This window comes from Pleurodeles waltl, chromosome 5, assembly GCF_031143425.1.
Source record: "Pleurodeles waltl isolate 20211129_DDA chromosome 5, aPleWal1.hap1.20221129, whole genome shotgun sequence".
NCBI lineage: Eukaryota > Metazoa > Chordata > Amphibia > Caudata > Salamandridae > Pleurodeles > Pleurodeles waltl.
In genome coordinates, this window is record NC_090444.1 from 1,802,475,070 (window position 1) to 1,802,498,009 (window position 22,940).

General features: G+C 46.9%; 1 protein-coding gene across 2 annotated transcripts in view; it reads left to right on the forward strand.

The window, feature by feature from the left end:
* The window catches only part of DLK2 (delta like non-canonical Notch ligand 2), a 151,623-nt gene that overhangs the window by 121,291 nt on the left and 7,392 nt on the right, over positions 1-22,940 (forward strand). For both annotated transcript variants that reach the window (XM_069236267.1, XM_069236266.1), the window contains exons 2-5: positions 1,620-1,721; positions 9,585-9,648; positions 11,824-11,954; positions 14,376-14,520. In XM_069236267.1, coding sequence (XP_069092368.1) covers positions 1,649-1,721; positions 9,585-9,648; positions 11,824-11,954; positions 14,376-14,520 — 413 coding nt within the window. In that variant the 5' untranslated portion in view covers positions 1,620-1,648. The remainder of the gene's footprint in view (positions 1-1,619; positions 1,722-9,584; positions 9,649-11,823; positions 11,955-14,375; positions 14,521-22,940) is intronic.

Consider the following 22,940-nt stretch of genomic DNA (forward strand, 5'->3'; position numbering starts at 1 on the left):
TTTAGTTTTCTGCCTCATGCATTTACTGCGAGCAAAAGACACCTGGGAAAGACGGAGGAAGAGAAAAACGAAAAAGGGTCACAAAGTGAGAAAGCAGAAAGCTGCAAGAGTGAGCCGAAGGGGCAGGGAATGGCTGTAAATGGACTGAAGAGGCCCGAGGTGGCTTCAGGATTACGCTGCCTCAGTATTATGTGCTCGCACTTTTAATTGCAGCAGCCGCGTGTTTAAGAGGAGAGCTTTGAGCAGGGGCACCTTTTTTTTTACAAATTAAGCACTGGTCAGAGTAGTTGGCAGATGTAAATATTGTGTCCTAAATATTGTTTACCATTAAAATGATCTTCCCATTGGGTGTAGATGTTCTGTTATAAACTCCAGTGGGGTGATATTTTTGTAAACAATGTTTGGGGTGAGCTACATATGGATACGTATATTAGGTGACATTTCGCCTGCATTATTGTGGTGCCACACCACTGTGGTTGTCGTACATTTTAGGAGTGGGTGGGGTGACTGCTCGGGACTCTTTGCTTGTGTACTTGCGCGTGCCCTTGCGTGTGTGTTTACGTGTGCATACATGTGTGTGTAAGGTGACACGATGTTTTTGCAGATCAATGGATATGCCACGTGGGATGGTGGTGAGAGTTTGTAAATAGTAGTAGTGTTGCGGCTTGCAGGGGATTAGCCTGGATTTGGCAGACGGTAAACGCTGTCATGCCCGTGACTGTTTACCAGACCGCCAACATGGAGGGACTGCATGTGTGTGTTTAACTTGTTTAGCCTACAGTAAGTCCAAGTCCTCTAATCGAGTGTTTTAGACCATGCATTAGTGTTTAAACATGCCTTAATGATATTTGCTCCTATTTTTACACAAGTACCTGTTACTAGTGGAAATTGCTCTAGCTTTTTTTGCTTTGCACAGGCTCTTACCAACCACTGGTAATTGCTCAGGCAAAACAATGTGCAAATGATATTAACATATGTAGAAGGGCACAAAGGACGTTTGCCCATGTTAATCCCCACTTGTTAGCGTTCATCTGTAAGGGCCTGATTTAGCGCTTGGTCGACGGAGGTAAAGCCAGTGGTATGGCAGAGTATTTTAAAACATGGCAGTACCGTCTGTCAAACTTTTAACATGTTTTTGTATTTTCAAAAAACAAAGGGTCTGATTTCGATATTGGTGGATGGATTACTCCTTCACAACAGGGATGGATATCCCATCTGCCGAAGTCTAAATCCCATTATTTCCTAAGGGATTTAGATTTCCGCAGACAGGATACCTGTCACCGTAGTAACGGAGTAAGATGTCCGCTAACATCTAAATCAGGCCCAAAATCCCAAAGTGGGATACAGAGGGAGGGTTCATGATGCAGCACGTCTCATCTACACCCACAGCATCTACATAGATGCACACACTGGGGCACTGGGCCAGAGGGGCTACAAAATAGTCAGGTGCATGAAGATGTGCCTTTTCAGCAGTCCAGCACCTTGTGCAATGTGGAGAAGCAGAAGGCAGCTAGGCCCGCGGGTGTGTTCTCCTGTTGGTCACAACCCATCTTCGTCATTGGTCAGGGCGTGTGATGCTCCGGATGTCCCGCTTCAATGCTGTTGTGTCTCTCCTCCAGGTGTTGGCTCTTCTGGCGCTGCGCTGACCATGCCCAGGAGTCCCCGCCTCCAGATCGTGTCCTTGGTTTGCATCCTGTTGGCTCAACAACTTTCTGCACAAGGTGAGATCCAGGATCATGTCCCGCCTCCTGGCGATGATGCATTGTGAATGTCCCTGGGTGTGTGTGACGGGAAGAGCTTCGATGCTGGTTAGGGTTGGAAAGAATGTGACGGGGGCACTGCGTAGCGCTGTTCTTGGATGACAAAAAATTGAACTGTGGAAATTGGTCACATTTTTGCACACTTTGGATACTATTCACCAAAGGGCTCTCTCGTATTTCTAGGCACAAACTTTTTGTAGGCTGCTGTGAATTCTATCTCCCACCACTGATGTGCTAAATTCTTATGGAATGGGGCGAATGTGCACGGCCTGGTCCTCCACCCCCCACAGCTACCCTCCAGAGTTAGTACAGACTCATGATTATACACACCACTCCAAACAAGCCTTTCATGTGGGTATTAACCACTCAATACTGTGCACTGCCCACCACACAGGTGCACAGTGCATGAAGTCCATGGGGCCTGCATGCAAAGGCCTTATGCTGGAGCCTAGATTTATGGCTAGAACCTCAAGGGAACTTTCTAGGGGTCCTTCGTTTACAAAGTCACACAGGGTTTCCACTTCGCTCCATGCTATCTGGGACGCCTTTGTCCATCTCATGACTTTTTCCTAACACATTCTGCCGTCTTGGTTTTCTTTGATTGACCCAAATGGACTCAAGTACCGGATAATGGTGGTTGGTAAAAGGAAGTCCCAGGACTCAATCAATCAATCATGGATTTGTAAAGCGCGGCTAATCGCCCATAGGGTCTCAAGGCGCTGAGGCCAGGGACATGGCGCCATCGGTTGGGGCACTCCGTCCATCGCCCACCGTGGAGAGGCGGAGCTTGGCACATGCGCAGGATTGATCAGGGGCAGGTGGAGGGTGACCTGCGGGAGACGGAGAGGGGATCCTGAGAACCTGGCGCGTGGGAGGCCACGGCAGATGTGACCAGAGAGCGCTTGGTGATGGCTTTGGGGATGAGTCACCCAAGGATTGCAAGGGCTGCTTGAAGAGTAACATCGGCCTGGGAGGGAAGGGGTTGCAGAAAGGAAGCAACCTTGCCAATTAAACCTCAATAAATCAAAAAGCATGGCCGCGGGATACGAGTTCCTGCCTCAGTGGGCGGCGGAGGAGCGCACGAGTGGATGGGCAGAGTCTTGTCTGGGTTTACGCTGCCTGGAGGCGTAGACGAGGTGTGGCTGCTGAGAAGAGTCAAGCCTCTGCCTTACCTGTCAAAATAAAACCTGGCTTTTACGCCCACTGCTGCTTAGGCACGTCAACAGATCGCGCACAGGCCAGCAGAGGTTTGTGTCGAGAAACTTGCTTTCACTTTCTGCGGTCTGCGCCCCCCTGGAAGAAGCAATTTGAAATATTTAGTCAAAAGCCACACTTTCTAGGTTGTTTCAATATTTTTTCATTGCTTTACAAGAACTGGATACAAATGGAAAAAACGCATATACAGAGCTGCTTAACGTGCTATTTGCAACAACAATACACGAATGAAAATCTGCAAACATTTGAATTAAGTAGCAGCTATTACTTGGTAAAAAGGAACCTACCCGAAAAGCGAACTTAACAGAAGAATGAAGGTTGCAACCTTCCACTGTAAGTCATCTTCTTTCCTCTTGATCGTGGTCATGTGCTGGTCACATCCCCCCTCGGTCCTGTGATGCCGGTCTCTGGGTCACATGGCACGCTTCGCTGCCCAATTCCCACAAGCATAATTGAGGGAGTGAATTCTGTGGCTCTCAGGGATGGCTAAGAAAGTCAGCCATCATCATGTCTACGGACCTTCACAAATCTGCTTCCTGTTTCCATGTGGGCACCGAGGAAAGATGTGGCAACCATAATTCTCAAAATGTCCTTCAAAGAGTTTAGCCCCCACTTGTGAATTTGCACCTCACATCTCCAGGCTTCAGGTGCCCACGAGGTAGCTCAGACCCCTTGGGCAGCGTTCACCATAAGAGACTTCTGGTCGCCCCATGACGCAGATGCAGACAAACTACTCTCGAGATGCATTTGGTAGTATCAATGCTGGGATGGCCTAAGTGTTCTGTTGATTGTCTCAGCCTACACTTTCTTTGCCCTCCAATACGTTTGTGCTTTACGTAGCAGGAGTGCGGGAATGAACCATGTTGGGCGCCCATCCTGTAGCACCGCATGTATCCATGGCCATTGTTGTTCTACCCGACCACAGCCTGGTTGTCGTGGTGTGAACCCCGGAAGCTTGGAGTCCGATTGGTTTCACGTGGTAGGGTTCGAGAGGCGCATCGCTACCCCCTGCACTGATGATGTGCAATTGCAGGACTTAAGTCTTCCTGCAAAAGCCTGGAGTGGTTTCAAATGATGAAGGCATAAGAGGCGGTTTTAGAAAAACAGAAAACACACACATATTTTATCACCAATGTTAGTTATAAGAGAAAATACTATTTGTCTACAAGGAATTTGTGATCACTAAGGCTTTCTGGGTTTCGACTTATTCTTTTAGTCTTTTTACTATGGCTCTGCTGAACTTCACTGCTGAAGGTGTCAATTAAATTCTAATTTGCAGTTATGCCACTCAGACCTTGCTGTCTGTCAGTACCAATAATCATGCAAATAAGAACAAATTACATATTACAGATTGAGTCAGTTTCTTCAATTTGCAAATTGTTCTTCTGAAATATTGCACCATTGCCAAGATTTCTCTTGGATTGTTGTAAGCGAAAACTGCTGTGTGAAGCGTGTGACACACTGGATGCATCGTGCCTTTGTAAATGCAGTACTGACAATGGGATACTCACTTCTCACAAAGCTACCTTTAGTACCATCAGATGTCTTCAGTCGCTCCTGCAAGGATCCTGCAGGAGTGAAGGAAGGGACTCCAGGTCCAGTTTGCTACTTCTCTGGTGTTCCGTTTACTCAGAAAGCAAGATGACGTGTAATTGCGTGGTTCATATAAACCACCCCAACCAAAACGGACGCTACGATAGAACCAATGGGGATTGGAAGATCAGGGGATATGTAATTCCATCCTCCTGCAGTTGCTCTGCAGCACAGTTCACTTTCAGGCCATCCCTGGCTTATCTCCAGGCTGGTTTAGCAGATGAAATGGGGAATAATTCTGCAACACAGTGAGGGCCACAAAACCTTGAGTAGCTGAGAGATGCATGACACCGATTCACTTAATGTTTGTGCCCGGTCAGCTTGCACGCCTCTGATCTGCACTTTGTCTGCTGTCCTATGATGCAGCAGCATAGTCACCTGACCATCGGTGAAGCTAACATCCATGATATCCTTACAATTAGTATAAAAATTGGCAATTCACTATTACCTTCAGTGAAGCTACACAAACGGTCTCAAACTTCGTGGTTATCTTGCTGCTGCACTGGTGCTGATGTTGGGGTAGCGATCGACATTCTCTCTAGATGATCACTGATTGGCTGGTGCTTATGAGGGCATTTCCTGATTAGCGTTCACAGCCTCACTTGAGCACAGAACGTTTTTGACTAGTTCACCCACCAAGGAAATAAAGGATGCTTTGCAGTTTTCTTGTCGTGAAAAGGGCTTTCTACTGCAAAGGTAGAAACGACGATTGAGGTAAAGAGGGTCTCCAGCCAGGGACTATAGGATGAGTGCAGATGCCCGCACCGCCATGCACCACAGAGGTCTACTGCCTCACGGTCCACGGGTGGCTGCTACTGAAGGTCTGCCTGGAGCTGAAGAGAGAGTTTAGAGCCTCCATCACCATCTGTGACCGACCCTGGGTTTTTGTGAGATGCCCCCCTGGCCCGCTGAGGGTGGGAACATGAAGGCTTCCGTAACACCCGTATGATGCAGCAGCAGACCACTGAACTCCTTACAGTATCCTCGTCTCAACCTTTAACACATATCTGTTAAGAAGTAAAGAAAAATGTAGAATCCAAGTAGAATAAAAAAAAATTTTTGTCTAGGACCAGCTACTCCCACCCATGAAGACAGATTTATGAAAAGGGACTCTGCACCTAGTGCAGCACCACTTTTTTTGCTCCTCTTAGCACCCCCTAACGCCACCATGTGTGCACCGTACTTAAGGCCATATTTATACTTTTTGACGCAAAACTGCGCTAACGCAGTTTTGCGTCAAAAAAATTAGCGCAGGGTAACGCCATTCTGAAGCGCCTTGCGGGCGCCTTATTTAATCAATGACGTTAGCCGGCGTTAGCCGCCGGCGCTGCCTGGTATGCGTGGAAAAAAACGACGTACACCAGGCAGCGCCGGCGTAGGGGGATATGGGGCTTGGGCGTCAAGAAATGGGGCAAGTCAGGTTGAGGCAATTTTTTCGCCTCAACCCGATTTGCGCCATTTTTTTTCACTCCCAACCCCCATAGAAATGACTCCTGTCTTAGCAAAGACAGGAGTCATGCCCCCTTGCCCAATGGCCATGCCCAGGGGACATTTGTCCCCTGGGCATGGTCATTGGGCATAGTGGCATGTAGGGGGGCACAAATCAGGCCCCCCTATGCCACAAAAAAAAAAAAAAAAAAAGACACTTACCTGAACTTACCTTAATGTCCCTGGGATGGGTCCCTCCAGCCTTGGGTGTCCTCCTGGGGTGGGCAAGGGTGACAGGGGTTGTCCCTGGGGGCATGGGAGGGCACCTCTGGGCTCCTTCAAAGCCCACAGGTCCCTTAACGCCTGCCTTTTGCAGGCGCTAAAAAACGGCGCAAAAGCGGCCGCACGTAATTTTTTTTGACCCGGCCACTCCCGGGCGTGAATTTTGCCCGGGAGTATAAATCCGACGCACATGCCTCGGAGTCGATTTGTTAGACGTGAACGCCTACCTTGCATCTCATTAACGCAAAGTAGGTGTCCACGCAAAAAAATGACGCAAACTCCATGGACTTTGGCGCTAGACGCGTCTAACGCCAAAGTATAAATATGGAGTTAGTTTTGCGTCGAAATTGCGTCAAAAAAACCGACGCAATTCCGGCGCAAACGGAGTATAAATATGCCCCTTAATATACAGCGCATCATGGCGGTAGTCAGGGGTAGTAGCGTTATAATTTTTTATGCTAGTCCAGCGCTTGGCAGGGTTAACATCAACATTTTTTACACTAATCCTGCAAAGCACCCTGAGGCCCACTGAAAACAATGAGATCCTCCCTTTAACGCCTGCTCTATGCTGATAAAGGTGACGCAAAAAAATCCCTTAGATTTCTTTGCGCCATTTTTTCAGTCCACCTAGCGCCGGCATAATGTGGCACAAGGGGTTACAAAGTGGAGCAATGCAAGCACTGCACCACTTTGTAAATATGGCACGGTGTGTTGGGCGTTCCAATGCCACATTAGCGTAAAAAAATAACGCTAATGTGGTGTTAGAATGGCGCAAGGCCCTCTTAAATCTGGGCCATAGTCTGTCCAAGACAGGTGGCACAGGTACTGAAATACATCATACGGGTCTCCTCTGTCAGAGATGTCACAATGGTCATAGTGGGTCTCAACCAGGCTTCACTTCTTCATATCAGCGAAGGAAAAAAAATAACAAAAAGTTATTCTCTATTTCTAGTGCCCCAGTTACAACAGGACTTATTTGTACTTGACTTTTTGGCAGCAACCCACATCCCTCCTTCCTCCAAGTCTCAACTGCACAGTCCAAGGCAAGTGTGAACCATACTTTCCTCGGATCACGACTGTTACCCAGGCTGGATGTGGTATAGTTAGAACGCTGTTGCTTGGTCTCCATTAGGTTCTAATAACCCTGTATATTCAATCCAGCTCTCAATGTTGATGCAAGTAGCTGTGATTGAGAGATGCCTTCCTTGTCTCTGCTCCTATCCCTCCGCTCACTGCTAAAAAGACTTCACATGTGACAGTACTGAAATTGTGCCATCCTTTCTGGAAATTGGCAGAAGGAGGTAGGGCTCACTGTTGGGGGTTCTCAGCCCTTCTTTGCACTGAGAGAGCCCAAAAGATGGGCAGAGTACTTGATTAGCTGGGGGCCTGAAAGAGGTATCATGTAGGTCCAAAAAGTCAAGTTGTAAGAAAAATACATCTACAATTGCAAAACCTTCTGCATGCCCCTGCTGGACAGATGGCTCTTCACTAGCAGAGCGCAGGAGTCTCCATAACATGGTTTTGCAGAGGGTAAGGTTTGCCTAATAAATCTAAATGATTTGGCAGATGGACCAAGGAACGTCTTGCATGTGATCCAGGTACATTCATTGGCCATACCGAACTCTTGCACTAAGATGGCTGGTATTAGCAAGGTCGGTGAACTGCTTCCGAGCTGACACCAGTGGGTGACACTGCAAGTCGTGGTAAATCAAAATGGTTTTGTTGAAGATCGGTTGATGAGTGTTGCTTGTTGAAGATGGGGCGATGAGTGTTGTTGGTTGAAGATGGGGCGATGAGTGTTGTTTGTTGAAGATGGGGCGATGAGTGTTGTTTGTTGACGATGGGGCGATGAGTGTTGCTTGTTGAAGATGGGGCGATGAGTGTTGCTTGTTGAAGATGGGGCGATGAGTGTTGTTTGTTGACGATGGGGCGATGAGTGTTGTTTGTTGAAGATGGGGCGATGAGTGTTGTTTGTTGACGATGGGGCGATGAGTGTTGCTTGTTGAAGATGGGGCGATGAGTGTTGTTTGTTGAAGATGGGGCGATGAGTGTTGCTTGTTGAAGATGGGGCGATGAGTGTTGCTTGTTGAAGATGGGGCGATGAGTGTTGCTTGTTGAAGATGGGGCGATGAGTGTTGCTTGTTGAAGATGGGGCGATGAGTGTTGTTTGTTGAAGATGGGGCGATGAGTGTTGCTTGTTGAAGATGGGGCGATGAGTGTTGCTTGTTGAAGATGGGGCGATGAGTGTTGCTTGTTGAAGATGGGGCGATGAGTGTTGCTTGTTGAAGATGGGGCGATGAGTGTTGCTTGTTGAAGATGGGGCGATGAGTGTTGCTTGTTGAAGATGGGGAGATGAGTGTTGCTTGTTGAAGATGGGGCGATGAGTGTTGTTTGTTGACGATGGGGCGATGAGTGTTGTTTGTTGAAGATGGGGCGATGAGTGTTGTTTGTTGACGATGGGGCGATGAGTGTTGCTTGTTGAAGATGGGGCGATGAGTGTTGCTTGTTGAAGATGGGGCGATGAGTGTTGTTTGTTGAAGATGGGGCGATGAGTGTTGCTTGTTGAAGATGGGGCGATGAGTGTTGTTTGTTGAAGATGGGGCGATGAGTGTTGTTTGTTGACGATGGGGCGATGAGTGTTGCTTGTTGAAGATGGGGCGATGAGTGTTGCTTGTTGAAGATGGGGCGATGAGTGTTGTTTGTTGAAGATGGGGCGATGAGTGTTGCTTGTTGAAGATGGGGCGATGAGTGTTGCTTGTTGAAGATGGGGCGATGAGTGTTGCTTGTTGAAGATGGGGCGATGAGTGTTGTTTGTTGAAGATGGGGCGATGAGTGTTGCTTGTTGAAGATGGGGCGATGAGTGTTGTTTGTTGAAGATGGGGCGATGAGTGTTGCTTGTTGAAGATGGGGCGATGAGTGTTGCTTGTTGAAGATGGGGCGATGAGTGTTGCTTGTTGAAGATGGGGCGATGAGTGTTGCTTGTTGAAGATGGGGCGATGAGTGTTCCTTGTTGAAGATGGGGCGATGAGTGTTGTTGGTTGAAGATGGGGCGATGAGTGTTGTTTGTTGACGATGGGGCGATGAGTGTTGCTTGTTGAAGATGGGGCGATGAGTGTTGTTGGTTGAAGATGAGGCAATAAGTATTGTTGGTTGAAGATGGGGCGATGAGTGTTGCTTGTTGAAGATGGGGCGATGAGTGTTGCTTCTGGATCTAATGGATGCCTCCATAATAAATGATACCTTTACCTAATAGTGTGCACACCTTCCAAAATCTCTCCTAACTTTGTGCTGCTCTGATTTTTGCAGCTGACGAATGCAGTGCTCTCTGTGATCTGGCCCACGGACGCTGCGACGAGGACGACAAGTGCAGGTATGGCCCATTTTCTTTATTCAATTTGGGGGAAATCCTCTTCATCATCCAGCAACGGCGAATGATTAGAGACGTAGGCCCATATTTATACTTTTTTATGCAGCACTAAAAAAGTATAAATACGGGCCCAAGAGTGGAATGTTTGCGCATGTGGACCAGGCAGGCCTACAATAATGATGGCCTCTCTGCTGCAGAAGGTGCGGTTGTATGTGATATGACTGCTAAGGGTGAGTGATTGTGAACATTGCATGGCATGGCGATGGTAGTGATGTTCAGAGTTACATTTTTATTGGCTGATACAGGACTCATTTATGATGTCAGCAACCGAGGCCTTCATGCCCCTCCTATGCCAGGACCTGTACAGTCACCAAATAAAATAAATTTGACATTAGTGGCCCATGCAAGAAGAGAACCAGAGAAAATTCAGATACAACCTTCCAACTCTTCTATTGGACTCTTGGATTGCCTGCTGCTTGCCTGCGCCTCATGGTAGCCCAGCCTCTTCTTCCTATAACTTGTATGAACTCAGGTCCCATAGCTTCACAAACCTCTTTAAACAATAATGGTGTGTGAGGTAATAAACCAGGATGGCTTCAGGTTAGAGTTATGCATGGGAATCATGGCCAAAATGCTTGATTTATTCTCAACCACAAATGGTTATTCTGGGCCGCAATCCACTACATAATGTTTTTGCTTACTGTACCACTCTTTCTAGGGCCAGCCTTGTTTCAATGTGCTTTGGTCCTGCTCCAATAGAACAATCCAGCCCAAACTGTTAGGCCTCTTCCCTCTGAACCTGAATCAAAACCGAACCCTGACTGGTTTCCGCCTTGTTGGGACTCATCAGTGAGGTGCAGTGTGAGTGGCTTATGGTGCAGCGATCACAGGACAAAAGCCTGGGCATAATACTTACACATATGGCATCTCACTGAGGAGAACAGAAAAGTGATGGGCTGAAAGCTTAAATACATTTCAACAACTGGTAATTACTTAGTATTAGCTGTTGTCTAATGTCAGTTTTTACTTCCAGAACATCAAGGCAGCTATTTAAGGTCTTCTTGTTTGCACTTTTCACAAACTTTGCTCCTGGTTGTTTGCATCCAGGGCCATATTTATACTTTTTGACGCAAAACTGCGCTATCGCAGTTTTGCGTCAAAAAAATTAGCGCCGGCTAACGCCATTCTGAAGCGCCATGCGGGCGCCGTATTTAATCAATGACGTTAGCCGGCGTTAGCCGCCGGCGCTGCCTGGTGTGTGTGGAAAAAAACGACGTACACCAGGCAGCGCCGGCGTAGGGGGATATGATGCTTGGCCGTCAAGAAATGGGGCAAGTCAGGTTGAGGCAATTTTTTCGCCTCAACCCGATTTGCGCAATTTTTTTCGACTCCCAACCCCCATAGAAATGACTCCTGTCTTAGCAAAGACAGGAGTCATGCCCCCTTGCCCAATGGCCATGCCCAGGGGACTTATGTCCCCTGGGCATGGTCATTGGGCATAGTGGCATGTAGGGGGGCACAAATCAGGCCCCCCTATGCCACAAAAAAAAAAAATAACACTTACCTGAACTTACCTTAATGTCCCTGGGATGGGTCCCTCCAGCCTTGGGTGTCATCCTGGGGTGGGCAAGGGTGACAGGGGGTGTCCCTGGGGGCATGGGAGGGCACCTCTGGGCTCCTTTAGAGCCCACAGGTCCCTTAACGCCTGCCTTTTTGCAGGCGCTAAAAATCGGCGCAAAAGCGGCCGTACGTCATTTTTTTTGACCCGCCCACTCCCGGGCGTGAATTTTGCCCGGGAGTATAAATACGACGCACATGCCTCGGAGTCGATTTTTTAGACGTGAACGCCTACCTTGCATCTCATTAACGCAAAGTAGGTGTCCACGCTAAAAAATGACGCAAACTCCATGGACTTTGGCGCTAGACGCATCTAACGCCAAAGTATAAATATGGAGTTAGTTTTGCGTCGGAATTGCGTAAAAAAAAACTACGCAATTCCGGCGCAAACGGAGTATAAATATGCCCCCTAGTGTCTCATACCGTCTGTTTTGTCCTCCCATGTGTCTGTGACAACAGCTTGGCTGCATGGTTTGTTGTGCCCTGGCTTTGCTTTAGTCATTGCTGAGAAGGTGCTGGTCAGGCTTGAATGGCTATGCTGATGTCTCTGTTCTTTTGCAGTTGTGATCCAGGCTGGGAAGGCGAGTATTGCGAGAAGTGTGTCCGGATGCCGGGTTGCCTGCATGGAACGTGTCACCAGCCCTGGCAGTGCATGTGTCTGGCCGGCTGGGCTGGAAAGTTCTGTGACCGAGGTAAGTTCACCTGCAGCAGCTTGGTTTGCTGCCAGATCTGCGTTGTTTATCGCTGCTTCCGTTAGAAGAAAGGCGAATTACCTCTGTACCTAAGTCACTGATGGTGCCTCACACTGTTCCTCTTTTTCAATAATCTTGCTTAGATACTAATATATATACATAGTACAGCTATGACTGTCAGACATTGGCTCAAAGCCACTTGCCAGTTCACTGATGAATTCACATTTAGATCCCTAACGCCTTGCTGTTTGTCCTTCCCTGGAGCTCTATGATGACTATCTGTAGCTAACCCATGCTTCATGCTTTAGAGGCATAATCCTCCTATGTGTTCTGCAGAAAGATGGTTCTCCTCGTTATGCCAGCATTGGGTAGGTGCCCCATTTTGTGGCAAACCCATGTTTGCTGACTTTAGTAAATATGGAACAACAAGGTGATGAATGGAATGCTTCAATTAATCTCAGCCACTGGCAGTCCCTCGGGCCGCACCCCAGTCCATTGTTTTTCACCCACCATACGATCTCATTTTCGGACCCAGCAATATGCAAATCAATCTTAACCCTGCTCCAATGGAAACAGTCCAGCCTGACCTGCCGGGCCAGGTCCTGCCAGAACAGGAATAGAAGCAACCTAGGACCAGTTTCACCCTGATCAGAGCTCATCGGCCAGGTGTAGTTTCATCCAGTGGCATAATTGGAGCAAGGGACCCACGCTTCTGCATACACATCAACTTAAGATTTTAACAGCAACAACAACAAGGTGATGGATGAAATGCTTGAATTGATCTCAGTCACTGGCAATCATTTCCTGCCAAATCCAAATCCATAGTTTTTTGCCCACCCTTCTAGCTCAGTTTGGACCCAGCCATATGCAAATCAGTCTTGACCCTGCTCCAATGGGAACAGTCCAGCCCAAACTGCAAAGCCAGGTCCTCCCTGAACCAGAATATAAGCACCCTAGGAACGTTTTTGCCCTGGTAAGGGCTCATCAACCAGGTATAACTTGATTCCAGTGGCAAAGTGAGCACAGGACCCATGTCTGAGCATACCCATCGCACTTAGGGCATCAACTGCAGCAACAACAAGGTGATGTATGAATGCTTAAATTAATCTCACTCACTGGCAATCACTCAAGTTGTACCCTAATCTATAGTTTTTCACCCGTCGTGCCACTTCAGTTTGGATCCAGTCATATCCAAATCAGTCTTGACCCTGCTCCCCATGGGTACAGTGCAGCCCAAACTGCAAAGCCGGGTCCTCCCTGAACCAGAATACAAGCAAACTAGGGCCAGTATCACCCTAGTAAGGGATCATCAGCCAGGTATAACTTGATTCCAGTGTTACAGTGCGCATTGAACCCATGTCTGGTCATACCTGTCTCACTTAGGGCATCGACTGCAACGACAACAATGTGAAGGATGGAATGTTTGAATTAGTCTCAGCCACTGGCAACCGCTCGGGCCGCACCCCAATCCATTGTTTTTCACCCACCATAGGATCTCAGTTTGGACCTAAACATATGCAAATCAGTCTTGACCCTGCTCCAGTGGAAACAGTCCAGCCTGATGTGCCGAAAACAGGAATAGAAGCAACACAGGACCAGTTTCACCCTGATAAGAGCTCATCGGCCAGGTGTAGTTTGATCCAGCGGCACAATGAGCCAGGGACCCACGCTTCTGCATACCCGCTGCACTTAAGATGTCAACAGCAACAAGGTGATGGATGGAATACTTGAAATAATCTCAGCCATTGGCAATCACTCCGGGCCAAGTCCAAATCCATTGTTTTTCGCCCACCGTGCCACCACAGTTTGGACCCAGTCATATGCAAATCAGTTTTGACCCTGCTGCAATGGAAATTAGTAAGTATGGGTTTGCAGCAAAATACAGGGTGGATGCACGTGGATGTCCATGCTCTACCAGTGTAATGCCATCCGACATTATGTGATGCAAGGCAGGGCTTTGCGCTGCGTTACTTTTTTTGTTTTTATTTACAAAGCCATGCAGATCGGGCTTTGCATGGCTTTGTAAATCCTAAAATAAGTTTGCATCTGGGTGCGCCGAAAAACAGACGCAACCCAACACAGATCTTTAGTTGCTCTCGTAGTGCTGTCAAATTTGTTACTTGAGTCTGTTGAAGTTAGAAAGTTATAGAATTCCATGCCTGGTAATATCCTTCTTCAGTCCAATGCAATGTTTATGCATTCCTCCCATGGTGTGTGCTTGTTTATTTTTGATCTTCTAGCATGCATGTTACTGTGCACCCCTTTGCAATTCAGTGGCCAGGGAAATAGCCACACAGCCATAGTAAATATCACTCATGTGTTTGTCTCTCCATTAATCCTTCATGCCACACTCAACACGATCTTACAGATGCAATAGCATTCCATGGCCTTTGACTAGAGTCCTTGCCTCTTTCTTCTTAGATGTCCAGATCTGCATCCACCAGAACCCATGCCAGAATGGGGCTGAGTGCATCGATGACCCAGAGGGAGAGTACTCCTGCGTGTGTCCAGAGGGTTTCCACGGAAAGCACTGCGAATTCAAGACCGGGCCGTGCGAGCGAGCTGGGTAAGGGCCAGTTTTAGCAAAGTCCTGAGCAACACAGTGGGGTTGAAAGTGGAGGTATTTCACAGCAATAGGACACCGCTTCCTAGGCCCTTCACTTTCAAGAGGATCTCGACGTGTGATGAGTCTTGCATCTAGGATGCTAAAACAGGTGAAAGTACTGGAGGGAGATGGGTGGCGGTGGCACATGTAGGCACGGAGAGGAGATCCAGCTCACAATTGCACAGCAGGGAGAATAGGTGGAGTGTGTGTAGGAGTTGATAAGCGTGGTGTCTTCAACTAAACTACATAAAGCACCATAGACCCGTGTGTCCAGGGACCCCTGGGAATCCGTGAAGTCTACTCAGGAGGTCCACGACTACTTAGAAAATTAAGTAATATTAACAGATTATTAAAGTGCATATAAATAAACAAGGAAAATTTTGAAATGATTTTTTTATGTAAATTTGAAGGACTGCTGGTTAACAATTAAGTTAGTATCCTCAGGTTGATACCTAGGAGCAGTGCGAGCGCATCAAACAGAATAACGTGTGACCTCAGTTGAATCTAGAAAAGGTCCAACTTTCTCATTTGTATTCATTTGTTATTGTTTTATATTTTCTTGTGATTTTTCATCATTTGTGTATTTGTTTGATGAGTGCTTGTTTCTGTATTTTTAGTGTATTGTTTTGCTTAGGATGACGTCCCCGGCTTCCAGTAATGACTCAGTGGGGGTCCCCAGATTGCAATAAGGATTCAGTAGGGGTCTCCGGGGTCCACAGAGGTCAAAATTTTAAGAACCATCGCTATAGATCGCACCAAGTATTGGAGTTAGCGTGGCACTAAGAATCCAAGCTCAGTAACAACAATGCTCTTTGTTGCAAAAGCTTCTAAACTGGTATAGGTTGCTAGTTTTCCCAGATAATTTGGGTTTTAGATATTTAGATTGTTCTTCGATGTGAAACTGGAAAGGCCTGTGTTGATTCACTCTTACTATTTTTTTCAAGAAACATACCCATCCCCAGGTTTTACTATTGCCCCATATCCCCTCCAGCTTCCAATTTGTTTCCTTCTGCTGCATGGTGTTTTTTTATTGAAGGTGCTGCAGTTAATCAATTGTTTTCTCTTTGACTTTGCACCAAGTTGGTCTCATCTCAGTCTATTTCCTTGCTATTTTTAATCATGTAATTTAGCGCTGGTTCACCAGACACCTAACGGGAAGGTCTACGCTCCTTCGACTACCATAAACTGAGCATTCATTCAGCTTAAAGTTTTAAAAAACACTGTATTCTACCCAAACTCAAATTGATTTTCATGTCTATCTGAATGGATTTTTTCGAAGTCCCTTCAAATCTCCTGTTTTTTTTGAGAGAAAGGAAAAATGAATGCCTCCACCTAAAAAAACATTGTTAAATCCAGACAAGCCGTCAAAATACCATCTTATTTCGCACCTTCTTTAATCAGCTGTCTGATGCTGTGGAGGACAGTGATCTCTTGCATCCAATCCAGGCTGGTTTCCATGCCGGTCATGGTACCAAGACCATCACTGTGCCCACCTTGGATGATTAGTGCTGAATTACAGATCAGGGGCTTTCTGCTCCCTTGGTCCTTCTTGACCTGTTGGCAGCCTTCAACTCCATAGCTCACAAGACTTGGTGCTTTCGGTGCTAAAGTTTCCACTTTAACCCGGCTTACGGATTTTCTACAAAACAGAAATCATCAAGTTTGTCTCCTTATGCCTCCTCTTTTGGGCTGTTTCTGTGTGGTGCCCCTCAGGGTTCTGTTCTGTCTACGCTTCTCTTTAATATCTATATTATCCTAGTGGCCCAACATACTGTGATGTTTGCTTTTTCATTCTTCGTGTATGCGGATGATATCCATATTGTTCCAAACATATGAGTTCCTTTAGCTCAATGTGCCACAATCTTCATGAGTGTCCAAATAAGATTACAAATCAGAGGTTATACAACAAGCTCAAATTAAATGGAGGTTAAACAGAGAAACAGCATGAAATATCAATTTATTTTCAAGCATTTGTCTGTACGTAAAGCCCTCAATGATCAAATATGAACCAGACTTTCCCACTATGTCAGCTGGTACCTACCTCATCACTCATTAAGGTCAATCGATCAATGTCTTCTTCGGGTTCCAAAAATAAAATTTTCTTTGATTGGCGGCGGAGCATTTTCTATTGTTGCAGCTACTAAATGGCACTCTCGCCGTCTTGTGACCAGGACCAAACCCAACCTGCCAAAGTTTAGAAAAACCTTAAAAAGGTGGCCTTTCCCTCACTAGGTGGGAGCAGGACTTTTGTTCTCATCTGAAACTTCCATATTGAGTGTGTGTATCTTTTCAGTACCAAGATGCCTTCTGGTGAATGTTGCACTTTATACAAATCTAAAAGTAAGTAAATATAAATGATATAAATAAGTCACAGCACGCGATGAGATCTAGGTCTTCAAACTAACGGGGTATGTGAATGTGTGCACGCACCTGGTGGAGAATAAGGGTCTGATTTAGGTTTTAGCAGAGGGGTTACTGTGTCGCAACGGTGAGGGATATCCCGTCCGCCAAAACCTATACACCACTGTTTTCTGTGGTATTTAGATTTCAGTGGACGGGGTATCCGTCACAATTGCAACAGAGTAACCCCTCAGCCGGGATGTGAATCAGGCCCTAACCCTAGGATGAGGATACTGTCCACATGGGTCTGTAATGTTGACTGGAAGCCCTGGCTCTTGGGGTCACCTTCCCAGGCAGCTCCTCCAGAACACCAACTAGCCCTGGATTATAGATTGACAGCAGGGACATCATTTTGAACCCCAAGTGCAGTACCTTCAATCTTTCCTAAGATGAAAGCACATATAACATTTTCCTAGAACCTCCCATCCGCAGTCTGTTGATCCTGGGCGCCACAATGCATCCAAGGGTCCCCCCACTAGGCCCGCAGAACCTGAGTTGGCTTTACCTGGTGAATGTTTTTGTTCCTTCCTACCTGCATAAACTGACAAATCACCACCACTGTAACTTCAGGATCTCAGCTCACTGTATCGCTGCTGCTCCGGGGATGACTGCCTCTTTCCGCAAAAGCAGAACTCTTTTGCAGGAAAGAAGCAAGTCCTATGGCGTGCTCTTGTTCACTCCCCCTCAAGGTGAATCATATACTTTTAGGTTCCCTTCATGTGTTCATAAAGTAATTTCTACCACACAAGTGGGTGGTGACTGGTTTGCTCCAAAGTGTTGCAAACAGCATCATGGAGACACCCTACTTTCTTCGTCCTTCTTCCACCGTAGTATCGAGTATGACAAGTTCTCTCTCATATTTGTATCAGACCTGACCATGAACCGGGTGGTGCCCACCACACGAAAAATGTCAAGTAGAAAAGGAGTCAGAGAAGGTCAGTAGGAAATGTCATATAAAAACCACCCTACAACCCTTCTGCTGTCCTGAAGGTGGGTGACATATATTCTAAGTTTTGGCGATAAACTCCACTCTGCAGGCAGAGTTGGAGAAGGTTTGGCCACTCCGCATTAAGCATGTAACCTGGAGTTCCATCCAAATTCTGCTGACCGCTGGGTGGCAGAGTTTTTTCTCATGTGCGGCTCCCCAGTAGTAACTTGGCAAGCACGACCAAGAATTGGTGTCCCCTAGCGTAATTTTCAGGCGCTAAGAGCCCATCTGGCACGATTTTCCCAATGCGAGCGGTTGCAAACGTTTGCGTTGGGAAAGCTGCCGCTTGAGTAGAAAATCTACTTGAGCGGCAGCAAAACTAACTTGAATGGCAGCGCTTTCTGGTGCAGCACATGGTGCCATTTGCACTGAATTCTAGCGTGGAACTAGCACCTGATGCTGAAAATCACCACAACGTGCCGATTTCTGGCTGCATGCAGAACTCTGCGGAATCGCGCAGAGTTTTTATGTAACCCCGTGGAATTTCACAGAGCCAAACTCAGCAAGTTTTGCCCAGGCCTAATATATTCCTCAGGCTGCTGCTGTCTTAGGGATGAGGGACCGTTTAGAGTAATCTGCAGTTATTGTGATGCATGCTGCCAAGAAGAGGGGCACACGCTTAACCTTGTCCCAGGATCTACGTACTAAGGGGCATATTTAAGAGCCCCTAGCGCCTTCTTGAGTCATTTTCTTTTACGCTAATGTGGCCCAACGAGGCCAAAATCCCCGCAGCATATTTACAAAGGTGCGCAATGCATGCATTGCGCTACTTTGTAAACCTTTGTGCCACATTATGCCTGCACCAGGCATACTGTATGCAAAGGGGGCGTTACCCTGTGAGGGGGGCCGTAAAAATGGTGCAAAGAATTCTGACAGATTTCTTTGCATCATTTTTTTCGGCACTTTTAACGCCTGCTTAGAGCAGGCGTTAAAAGGAGGCACACCATTGATTACAATGGGCCTCAATGAGCTTTGCAGGATTAGCATAAAAAATTCTGACGCTAGTATCCTAACTACCGCCATGGTGCGTCATATTTTAAATACGGCGCACACATGGTGGTGTTAGCGGGGTCTAAGGGGTGCAAGAAAAGTGGCACTGCACTATGTATTTTCTTAAATATGCCCCTAAGTTTTCTATAGCGGTGCTTACCGTATGTGCACCTAACACCTGTTCAGGCACTGTAGCCCTAATGTCAGAATGGAAAGTGCCCTAACATTGGCAGGTGGTTCAAAGGGGTTAGGCACCTTGGTTAAGCAGTAGGGGAGGTATTTGGACGGGTGTGAACAGTTGCTGTGGAGCCCTTGAGGAAAAGATGTTTTGTGAGTATTTTTCTTGAAGGCAATAAGACCATTAGAAACGCAGAAGTGATTTGGTTAGGTACCATAGGTGGGACGACTCTGAGCTAGCGGCCTCCTACCAAGCTGAGATTTTGTACCAAGATGATCAGGAGTTTGGTAGCAACGGATCGGTGGGTTAGTGAAGGCAAAGAGGGGTGAGGATATCTGCCAGGTAGAGCAAATCCCTAGTTGGAAGGTCTTTGCAATAAATACATTTAATTGAGCTTGGAATTTTATAGGGAGCGAGTGGAGTAGTTGGAGACAGAGGTGGAATATGCTTCAATTTTCTGAGGCCTGCTTTGGGTTTTGAGGAAGAGGGAGTTACAGTAATCCAGACAGGAGTGCCAGGGCGTGGATGCCACTCCTGTAGCAAGCTGTGGAACTGTTCACGGTTTACTCAAAAACTCAGGTCACCATAACGCTGCAGCTCCTGGCCTGGACTAAGTTAGGTCACTGGTCCTACCTCTTGAAAATGGTCCCGGCAAATTTTCAGGAGAGTCAGCTCACCAGGCTTTTACCCACATGGCCTTTATAGAGAGTTTGCTCAGTCGTGGAAATCTCTTCTCTGTGAAGTACGTAAAAGCTTTGGCTCTCATTGGGATGTTGATGTGTCTGAAAAGTGGTCGATCAAAATATCATAGCGGATCGATCAACAGTCCGTCAATCTCTACGTTGCTTTCCCTGACATGCAGTGCATGTTTCATAAAACAGCATTAAAGAACAAGGCAAGCATGAAGGGTCAGTTGCCTGAAAGGAAAGACTGTCATGTTCCAACAACAGGAGACTTTTGGCTTAATTGCCAGTTGGGCAAAGTGGAATTCCAAGGTGGGATTCTGCTCCGCATGATCACACAAGACCCAGAAACTCCAGCCGGTAAAATCGTTTGGGACTTTGGCTGCAAGAACAGTGAAGCAACTGTCCCGTCGCTGCCCAGCCTTTCTACGGCAATGGGGCATCATGCACTGCTCCCGTCTGCCAGGGCACATTTCCGCTTCCATCCATGCACCCTGATCCCGGTTCCTTCCAGCCCCGCCCTGCACAGAGGCCACTGAACCCATAAGTCCCTGCTCACAGCGGGTGGTAAATGGGGGAATTCTGTGCGTGTGCCCCCAGTTTCAGGAGTCTAACTCATAATAGTTGGGATCCATGCAGGATACCAGCCTGTAACAATAATTCCACCCACCAGGAATCTCTGCATGGAATTCTGCCTTTCTTCTAATTGAGCCTTTTTGTCTGTTTTCTGGAAAGTCACACTGGAGGGAAACAAGCACTTGCAATGCAATGGGTCTCGCATTTGCTTGAGTTAGAGCTATCGGTATTGTAAATTTCTAACTGGACTTTTCTTGCCACATAAATAGAAAATGAAAAGTAAAACAGTTGACGTAAGAGAGCCAATTGAAAGCACCATGGCTGCCATGAGTGCGAAGGAGAGACACAACAGGAAAAAAAAGTTCGCTCGCAGTCAAACGTGTCGGCAAATGTCCAACTATCCATGTAACAGGGTTGACGGCAAGGCGGTAACAAAACTGCCCCAAGGAGGGACAAATGTTAAGCATTTACCAATGACTACAAAGGGTTTTTAAAAGGAAAGCCCATGAACAAGTGATAGTGATGGGCGTGCGGTGGGTGTGGTTAAACGCCCACAGATAGATTGGAACAGGCCACAGCGCCCGCGCGCTCGACCTAAAAACTACCATTGCCAGACATTGCCTGTGGTGTCGGCTCTGCTCCCTATTTGAATCGTTTCTGTTCTTGCCAGAATATTCCTCAGCATCCAAAGACCACAGCCCGCTAGCAGCCGCTCGGTAGGAGGGCGAGGCACTGCTCCGCCTCCTCCTTCTGCGCGTGAATGGCAATTGTAAATGTATGAATTTACAGACTATTTACACATTTCAGATAATTCTAGGTGGGAGTATCTGTAATGTGGACAGCATAATAAATGTTACCATGGAGTAGTATTTACAGTTTGTATACCAGAAGAGAAGTTTGAATTCATGTGAAACCTTAGAGCCAAAAAGTCCCCAAGGAGGTAACAGCAGTTTGTACCACTCAGTGGACACAGGTGCCCCATAAATGCTGCTCCCTAAACAATGTCCTATATAGCCCAAGGAGACTTGTTGGGCAGCCGCATGGCATAGTGGCTATGAATAGGGGTGAACACTGCTCTCCGGGCACCACAGTGCAAAGACAATCTTCAACTTGGCTTGGCAGTTCTTTGCAAGCTTAGCAGTTTTAAGCATACCTTGGGAATATATAGTTCTACTAAAGTGTTCAGTGTTCGATAACCCCCCGTCCCCATTTTCGTCAATGTGAAGAATTGAGAAAAAGTTACTCATTATCAGTAGTCCGTATCCAGTTGACAGACACATCAAAAACAAACTACCATGAAACATGCACGCGTGGCACTGCACTAGTGCTATCAGCATAATGACAAACTCAACAGACACTTCATTCATGCTTCACTTTCCTAGCACCGTGGAGAAGTGTGGCACAATGGTTAGAGCGGCAGACCCTGAAGCAAAGATCTGGCTCAAGACCAGGGTTCAAGTCCCGCTTCGGCAGGTCTTGGGCTCAATTCCCTTGGACCAGATAATTCTCGCCTCAGTGCCTAATCTAATTCATGGGTCCCACTCTGCAACTCTGGGCAATAGCTTGCTTAATCTCCACAACGGCCCCAACAAAGCTTGGATGCCTGGCTTCACCCTGGGGGTGCCCAGGAGTGGGTGCCTCACAGTGAAAAGCCAGGAGGGGTTCCATAGCGGTATGAGTACAGCGCCTTGAGACCCTAACGGGTGAGTAGTGCGCTATACAAGTGCAAAATTTACATTTTACATTTTAGCACTGTAAGTCATGTGGCGTCAGCTACACAAAGCACTTTTTGGTTGTAATCCCTCCAATTTGGAGTTTGTGACCACAAAAATGCTTTTGCAATGTACTAACGCCATTTTTGGGGTTGTTAACTATCTACTGACTTTTACAATGGGTTTAGAAATGCATAAGGGATCACTATTTCGAAGGCTCATGTTGTAGGCGTCCCTTCCAATTATGGAATCCTATTTATATGTATCAGTGGTTTAGGACAGTAGTTCCCAACCTTTTAACTTCTGCCGACCCCCATTTTATCATTACTGGAACCCAGGGACCTCCACTGAATCACTATGGGAATCAAGGGACCCCCTACTAAGTCATTACTGAAATCTGGGCACCTAATCTGTTAATATTATTTAATTTTCTAAGCAGTCGCGGACCCGCTGAGGCTTCATGGACCCGAGGGGTCCACAGACCACAGGTTGGGAACCAATGGTGTAGGACATAAGTAGTGGTTGTAAACCGATAAAAAGTTACGAGCAACACATTAAGGGGTCAACCTGTTTGCAAAAGGGAAAGGTGTTCCTTAAGATCCCCTACCACATTAAGAATATTAAAAGAAGTTTGCTGGGGAGTCGGCAGTGGTGCACGGACCACTGCAAACTCTCAACTACACGTGAAGGAACGTTTGCTAGCAGGCCACCATACCAGTGATGGTCTCCAATTGCAGTGAGTCTCAATTTGCAACCAATCTCATTAATATTCATGAAGAAGCTTGGTCTGCGACCAACTACATGTCTGTCTTTTAAATACCGAGCTATTAGTACATGGGCTCTTTAAAATCTTT